General features: G+C 49.3%; 1 protein-coding gene across 1 annotated transcript; it reads left to right on the top strand.

The window, feature by feature from the left end:
* Nucleotides 1–1089: 1089 nt before the first annotated feature.
* On the top strand, nucleotides 1090–6688 carry LOC125931356 (uncharacterized). Its single transcript, XM_049643274.1, is given in 4 exon segments — nucleotides 1090–1141; nucleotides 1550–3181; nucleotides 3184–5568; nucleotides 5571–6688. Coding segments are annotated over 4 exon segments (4206 nt in total). The 3' UTR covers nucleotides 5708–6688.
* Nucleotides 6689–8969: the final 2281 nt, after the last annotated feature.

Below are 8969 nucleotides of genomic sequence, written 5' to 3' on the forward strand. Positions count from 1 at the left end.
TCCTCTAGATAAAGAAGCAAGTGTATAGAAGTTAGATATGTCTGGATGTGGAAGCACCTAGATCTGATGAAAATATCAGAAAAGGATAACGATTTCTAAGGAAAAACCAAGGTACGGTTTAATTGACTAGGTTTCGGCATACTGATTGTAATAGTTTAGACCTGCCTACCTCAGGTGTCTTGAGCCTTCTTAAATGATATATATCAATATATTGTTTATTTATCTAGATGATTCAGTGACATGACTCTAGACAATCTTTTAGTTTTCTGCCACAGATGGATAACTTCTCAGCTTGACATTGATTTTCCATGTTCTCCCTCCAAGAGCTACCTCATCTCCCAGAACCTAGGATATTTCCTTAGAGCTCTGTGTACTGGAAATACTCCTCTACTGTCTTTATAAGGCAAACAAAATTCCTGACATTGAGGGCTTTCTTTGTTCCAACTTCCCAAGTCCTTGACTAGAGCCTCTAAATCACCATACTTTCTAATGCAGTGGCCTGAAGACTGAAAGGGTGGGCCTATGCAGGCCAACTCCATCTTGTTCTGTGTCCTTCACCTTGACCACGCCTCCTCCCCTTGAGTAACCTCCCGCTCACCTGCCTAACAGGACTCGGACCCTTCCCCAGCCAATTGGCTGAGGCCACAGCCATTACCTCACCAACTGCCCCTAGGCCCCAATAAAACCTTTGTGCTTTTGAAATTCGTTTTCTCTCTCTGGTATCTCACTGCCGCGTCGGTGCAGGTAGGGGATTGAGCTCGAGCTAGCTCGAATAAAGGCTCTTTTGCTTTTACATCGGACTCGGCTCCCTGGCGGTATTTGGGGATCACGAATTCTGGGCATAACATTTGGGGGCTCGGCCCGGGATCCCCAAGACCCCCGAGGGACCCCTGACCCGGAGAGCCTGACTGGCCACGGTTAGTGTCTGTTCGTTCTGTCTTTTCTGTGTGAGCTCATTTCTGAAATTCTGGTAGTGCCCGACGCAGTCTAAGTGGACGCACTGGAGGACCACGGGCTGGGAGTTTCGGAAGACGTTTCGATCCTCCCTTCTGGAGGGACGTGGAATCCCCTCATCGGTTTTGGAGGGACATGGAATCCCCTCAAAGGTATGAGACGAAGCGGGTCGCTCCCGCTGGTCGGCGTGAGGCCGTCGTATAGCTTTCAGTTTTGGAGGGACGTGGAATCCCCTCATCAGTTTTGGAGGGATGTGGAATCCTCTCAAAGGTCTAAGCTAGCTTTCAGTTTTGCTTCCATGGAGTTGGAAGACTTTCTAAGGGCCCTCTGTTTGTCTGTTTCTGTGTTTCTCTGTTTTGTTCTGTGGACTTACTGGACGGACGTTATGGGACAGACTCAGACTACCCCTCTACCCACCCTCTTGGCTTAAGCCCTTCCTAGCCCCACTCCCTCTGGAGCCAAAGCCCATTCTTGCTTTGCAGGGGACAAAGAAGAAGGAAAACAAGAAAAGTCTTACCCAGCCTTCAGCACCCCTCTACCCTGTCCTATAGGGGGGTACTGAAGAAGAATTAATTTTTCCTCCCCCGTATAACCCCTCTAGGATGCCGGAAGAACACCATCCTCCCCCTCCGGGGGAGGCAGACACTGTTCCGAGAGCGGGAGGCGAGAGCGGGAGGTGGAAACGCTCCAGCGGGAAGCCCGCCCTTTACCAGACAAAGGGCTCAGAGGGAGCAATCCACCACTGCTGCCGCCGCTGCCCACTCCACTATTCTGCCCCTGCGAGCCACCGGACCCCGAGACGTGGAGGGGAATCAGCCCCATCACTATTGGCCTTTCGCCACTAGTGACCTCTACAATTGGAAAGCTCAGAATCCTAAGTTTTCCAAGAAACCGGCAGGGCTTATTGATTTATTAGACTCTATTCTTTTTACTCATCAGCCCACGTGGGACGATTGCCAGCAGCTTTTGCAGGTCCTGTTCATGACTGAAGAAAGAGAAAGAATCCTCAATGAGGCCCGAAAACTAGTTCCGGGTGCAGACGGGAATCCCACCACCAACCAGGCTCAGATAGATGCCTCCTTCCCCTTAACTCAGCCCCAGTGGGATTTCAACATGGCAGAAGGTAAGGAGAGGCTCCGGGTCTACCGCCAGACTCTAATGGGGGGTCTCCGAATGGCTGCTAGAAAGCAAACCAATTTGGCCAAGGTAGGAAATGTACAACAGGGAAAAGATGAATCTCCGGCTGCCTTTTTAGAACGGATCATGGAGGCATTCTGTACCTATACCCCTATGGATCCAGAGGCTCCGGAAAGCAAGGCAGCTGCTATCATGGCCTTTGTAAACCAATCGGCCATAGACATTAGGAGAAAATTACAGAAAATAGATAGACTAGAAGAAAAAAGTTTGCAGGAATTACTGGTGGTAGCTGAAAAGGTATATAATAACCGGGAGCCTCCTGAGGACAAGCAGGCTCGCGCCATGGCAGCTGCCAGCAGTAAGCAGACTCAAGACCTGCCCAGAATACTACTAGCTACCACTGCTGACTTCCCCGAGGAACGAGACCGCCGCCTCCAGCAACTGGCAGACGACGCAAGAAAAGGTAAAGGAACCACCAAGGGGGGGAAGCAGAGGCTGCAGAAATATCAGTGTGCATACTGCAAGGAGATAGGGCATTGGGCCCAAGATTGTCCGAAAAGGGCCGGCGGGAAGGGAAGCAAGACTGATCCAGTAAAAGTCCTAGAGCCAGATGAACTGAGTGATTAGGGGAGTCGGGGTTTCGACCCTCTCCCCAAACCGAGGGTAACTCTTAAAGTGGAGTGGACCCCTGTTGACTTCCTTGTCGACACCGGAGCACAACATTCGGTCCTCCGCACCCCACAAGGAAAACTAGCCAACAAGAAGTCCTGGGTACAAGGGGCAACTGGTATGAGCCAGTATTCATGGACTACCCGAAGAACAGTAGATTTGGGGACAGGCCGGGTATCCCACTCCTTTATGGTAATACCAGAATGCCCCTACCCACTGTTAGGAAGGGACTTACTGACCAAGATTGGAGCTCAGATAACTTTCAGACAAGGGGGGCCTCAGGTCACTGATGGCAAGGGCCACCCCATCCAGGTCCTGACCCTGAAACTGGAGGATGAATACCACCTCCACCAGAAGGCCCTCCTGAGAGAGGATAATATAGACAGATGGCTACAAGAATTCCCCTCGGTTTGGGCAGAGACGGGGGGATAGGACAAGCCACTCACAGGACCCTGGTCCTGGTAGAGCTCAAGCCAGGAGAAAGTCCGGTAAGGATCAAACAATACCCCATGTCTCAGGAGGCCTGGAAGGGGATCCAGCCACACATCTGGAGACTACGAAGCCTAGGGGTACTAGTTCCTTGCCAGTCTCCTGGGAACACCCCCTTACTGCCGGTCAAAAAGCCTCACACAAATGACTACCGACCTGTACAAGACCTCCGGGAAGTAAATAAGAGGGTCGCGGACATACACCCAACTGTTCCCAACCCATATACTCTCTTGAGCTCCTTGGCACCCTCCAGGGTCTGGTATACTGTACTAGATTTAAAGGATGCCTTCTTCAGTCTGCCGCCTGCACCCCAGAGCCAACCCTTGTTCGCCTTCGAGTGGAATGATCCGGAGGAGGGCCAAAGTGGGCAATTCACCTGGACACAGCTACCTCAGGGATTCAAAAATTCGCCCACCATCTTCGACGAGGCACTACACGAGGACCTGGGTGAGTACAGAAGGGAGCACCCTGGCCTCACCCTCCCACAGTACGTAGATGACATCCTGATTGCTGCCGACAAGGCCAAAGACTGTGAGCGAGGGACCCAGGACCTGCTGGCTACCGTGGGGGCCTTAGGGTACCGGGCATCCTCGAAGAAGGCTCAGATATGCAGGGAGAAGGTAAGTTACCTGGGATATATCCTGGAGGGCGGACAGCGGCGGTTATCAGATGCCAGAAAAGAAACTGTCCTAAAGATCCCTACTCCCACCTCCCGAAGAGAAGTGAGGGAATTCCTAGGATCAGCCGGCTACTGCCGCCTCTGGGTTCCAGGTTTTGCTGAAATTGCCAGGCCCCTATATGAAGCTACCAAAGAGGGGAAAACATTTAAATGGACTGAAAAAGAAGAAATTGCCTTTAATCGGTTAAAAAAGGCCCTCCTAAGTGCCCCAGCCCTGGGCCTACCAGACATTACGAAGCCCTTCCAACTCTTTGTAGACGAACATAAGGGAATAGCAAAAGGGGTTCTAACTCAAGCCTTAGGCCCTTGGAACCGCCCGGTGGCTTACCTGTCCAAGAAACTAGACCCAGTGGCTGCCGGCTGGCCGCCATGCCTAAGAATTATTGCGGCGACAGCACTCCTAGTCAAGGATGCAGACAAACTGACCCTAGGACAGGAGATCTGGATCACGCCCCCACACACCATTACAGGGGTCCTGAAACAGCCTCCTGATAGATGGATGAGCAACACACGTATGACTCATTACCAGAGCCTCCTACTCAACCCTCCACGAGTGCAGTTCCACCCCAGTGCAACCCTCAATCCTGCAACCCTGCTGCCCGACCCTGACCTAGGTGCTCCACTACATGACTATGTGGGAATCCTGGAACAAGTACATGGATTCCAGACGGACCTGACCGACCGGCCCCTCCCCGATGCTGAGGCTACTTGGTTCACTGATGGCAGCAGCTTTGTGCGAGACGGACACAGGTATGCGGGTGCAGCGGTGGTCACCGAAACGGACACCGTATGGGCGGAGGCTCTACCCTCCGGAACGTCAGCCCAGCGAGCGGAGCTCATAGCCCTCACCAAGGCGCTGATGCTGGGAGCTGGAAAACGGCTTAACATCTACACAGACAGCCGTTATGCGTTTGCCACAGCTCATATTCATGAGGCAATTTATCAGGAGAGGGGGTTACTGATGGCAGAAGGATGGACTATAAAAAATAAGCAGGAGATACTTGACCTGCTTCCGGCCTTATGGCTTCCTGCCAAGCTAGCCATTATCCACTGCCAAGGGCACCAAAAAGCTGATAACCCAGTAGCTAGAGGTAATCAAAAGGCTGACCAGGCAGCCAAGGCAGTAGCCCTTAATTCAGTCCCCACCATGACCATACGACTACCGGACCTGGGAGACCCAGTTTTACCAGACCTGCCCAAATACTCCCAGGAGGAGTTACAGTGGATCAAGGAACTCCCCATGGCCCAGGAGATAAAGGGATGGTGGTATACACCTAACAAGGAGTTCGTGCTGCCAGGCCAGCTTTTAGAGCACATGCATCGGTCTACTCACATGGGGGCCTGAAAATTAAAAGACTTAATCCGACATGCCAGAATCAAGATTCGCCAACAGGACACCAAAATAGAGCAAGTTGTATCTGTCTGCAAGACCTGCCAACTCACCAATGTGAGAGCCACATCAAATAAAAAAGGAACCAGGCTCAGAGGCACCAGACCGGGAGCCCAATGGGAAGTCGACTTCACTGAAGTCAAACCAGGAAAGTATGGTTATAAATATCTTTTAGTATTTAGAGACACCTTCTCTGGCTGGGTGGAGGCATACCCAACCAAGCATGAAACGGCTCAGACGGTGGCTAAGAAGCTACTAGAAGACATCTTACCCAGGTATGGTTTTCCTGCCATGGTAGGATCAGACAATGGACCAGCTTTTATCTCTCAGGTAACACAGGCAGTAGCCAAGGCGGTGGGGGCAAACTGGAAATTACATTGTGCTTATAGGCCCCAGAGCTCAGGACAGGTAGAAAGAATGAATAGAACCCTAAAAGAGACCCTTACCAAATTAACTATGGAGACTGGTGGGGACTGGGTGACTCTCCTACCGTATGCCCTTTACCGGGTTAGGAACACTCCTTACACTCTGGGTTTTACTCCCTACGAGATCATGTTTGGCAGGCCACCCCCTGTTATTCCCAGCCTTTAGTTTAAAGATCAAGAACTTTTTCTTTCCTTGAGAGGGCTCCAGAGGGTGCATGAGGACATTTGGCTGTGCCTCCGTGCCATCTACGAGGCTGGCCCGACCCCGACACCTCATCAGTACAGGCCGGGAGACTGAGTCTACGTCAAGAGGCACTACCGAGAGACCCTCGAGCCGCGCTGGAAAGGACCCTACATTGTGGTGCTGACAACCCCCACCGCTCTCAAAGTAGATGGCATCGCGACCTGGGTCCATCACACCCACGTTCGGCCAGCGGACCCCTCCTCGATCCGGAAGGACTTTGTCACGCGATGAGCTGTCAATCGGGACCAACACGACCCGCTCAAGCTCACCCACTTAACATTGGTAACTCTGTTAAGCCACCCCAGGGACACTTGGTTCCCAGAACTTTGCGTAAACCTCCAAACTCTGTTCCCCTTGTCACCATAAATGCAGCCGGTCCCATGATTGGGTCCGTAAGCTACATGACAAGGGGGGAATGAAAGGGCAGGCCTACGCAGGCCAACTCCATCTTGTTCTGTGTCCTTCACCTTGACCACGCCTCCTCCCCTTGAGTAACCTCCCGCTCACCTGCCTAACAGGACTCGACCCTTCCCCAGCCAATCGGCTGAGGCCACAGCCATTACCTCACCAACTGCCCCCAGGCCCCAATAAAACCTTTGTCCTTTTGAAACTCGCTCTCTCTCCCCGGTATCTCACCGCTGCGTCGGTGCAGGTAGGGGATTGAGCTCAAGCTAGCTCGAATAAAGGCTCTTTTGCTTTTACATCAGACTCCGCTCCCTGGCGGTATTTGGGGATCATGAATTCTGGGCACAACAAAGACTAAAGGTGTTCTGCTTTCAGAGAAAGGCCAAGGCAGGAATGATTGTGCGAGGCATTTCCCAAATGGAGAGGCACTGTGTGCTCCATGGTTGCCGTAGAAACCTGACATCAACATGGCAATTGTGATGACTTTTTAGGATACAGGCTTGCCTGATGGAGCTTGCAGGGACCAGCCCTCAGGTGTTTGGTACTCAGCTAAAGGTGTGGGTTCCTGCCAAAGGGACTGATCCACCCTGGGGTATAAGGAGACAAAGGGTCTAGACCCTTGGTCCTCTTTCCTGTTTGGGGGCTTGATGCTTAAGCTATCTCATAGGTAAACCCATTGGGATCTCACCTGGCCCCAGTGAGTGTGGGTCCTACTCCAGTGGTGTCCTGGAGGTACTGTCCTCTAAAGGTAAGAGCATGGGAGGTAAGACAAGTAACCACTCTGAGACCCAGATTCTCCCTCTGCAAAACAGTGATGAGAATGCTTTACCCACAGGATCTCTTGAGGATAGTGATACACAGGAGCAAGCCCATGGCCCTGTGGTTACTGCGAGATCATGTATGAATTCAGGCCACTTCTTACTCATTTTCAACTTTTTTATTAATGGATAGGTGAGGAAAAGAGAAGCAAAAGGACTGATCAGAAGTCCATTATAACATGTGGTCCTTAGGACCAATTGTAACTGTGTCACTGTCACTACCTAGAGCCTAGCATAGTTTTGGGAACATAGTTACACTAGTAAAGCATAGTGATATCTGGATATGTCTCTCCCTGTGAAGCTTTTCTTGATAATGGCCGAGCTCATCAGTGATGAAATTATGAAATTTTGGGTTCTTGAGAGAATGGCTAAGAAAAAATTCTTGAGACAGTTTTGGTGCAAAAAGGTGATTTTATTATAGCATGGGGACAAGACCCATGGACAGAAAGAGCTGCTTTGGGATTGTGAGAAAAGACTTATATATTTTTTTAGTTAGGGTAAGTCTCTAAGGTATTTGGAAGCAAGACTTTCAGGACCTTGAGGGACTATCTGCTGTTAAGATGAGGTTACATTCAGTCTTAATAAAACATAAACATTAAGGCACTAATGCAGCCATGAATTCCTTGAGGAAGGTCATGCTGTTTTAGGTAACTATCAGTGGGCTGCAAGCGGTAAGTAGATATAATTTAAGCAACATTTCTCTTGCCTTTATTTCCCTCATCAGTCAGGTGCCTGAATGCGGCAAGTTCTGGGGATCTCTGCCCTGATGGCTGAAGCCTCTACTCCAGATTCAAGGGCAACAATCCTCAGAAGAGCCCAATACTTCATATTTCTTGTTGTATATGAACTCAGGCTCAAGTGAGTTCATAGATGTGAAAAAAAACATGATGGTGAATAGCTCCTGTGACATTCAATACTAGTCTGAAATTAGAGTAGCAGCTTTGATCTCATCATGGGAGAAGAGGCTTAGCAGATGGAATTTCCTTCCATCAGAAGCTACATGCTGTTTAGTTGCCCTGAGGCCCATCTTAGAGATGTCTTTTATTGCTGAAAAGTAATAAAATATCCTGTTGGACAAAGCATAGGTCTTTAATATGCATTTGCAATAAATAAAATTAAGTTGTCCTTACCATATAAATAATAATTCTCAATTACCATATATCTCATAGATGGGTTTGGAAATGTGTAGTTGTTAAATCTTCTTAGTAATTTAACATTGCAAGGTAGATTTTTCTCTGGTGCCCCAATTTTTCAACCACATAATAAAAAATTTAAAGGGCCAGAAACTCTCCATATGTCAGTTTGGAATGGCAGTGACTAGAATTTAATATATTTTTTATAGAAATATACTTGACACACAATGTTACATTAATTTCAGGTGTACAGGATAGAGATTTGGCAACTGTATTAATTATGCTCACCACATGTGTAGCTACAATCTTTCAACATACAACACTGTTACCATACCATATTGCCTATGCTGTACTTTTATCCTCATGTCTTATTCATTCCTAAACTGGAAGCCTATTCCTCTTACTCCCCTTAAACTTTAATATATTTTTTTAATTTTTCTTTTAAATGTTTATTTATTTTTGAGAGAGAGAGAATGTGAGTGGGGCAGGGGCAGAGAGAGAGGGAGACACAAAATCCAAAGCAGGCTCCAGGCTCTGAGCTGTCAGCACAGAGCCCGATGCGGGGCTTGAACTCATGAACAGAGAGATAATGACCTGAGCCAAAGTCGGGCGCTTTAACTTTGACT

This window comes from Panthera uncia, chromosome X (assembly GCF_023721935.1).
Source record: "Panthera uncia isolate 11264 chromosome X, Puncia_PCG_1.0, whole genome shotgun sequence".
NCBI classification, from domain to species: Eukaryota; Metazoa; Chordata; class Mammalia; order Carnivora; family Felidae; genus Panthera; species Panthera uncia.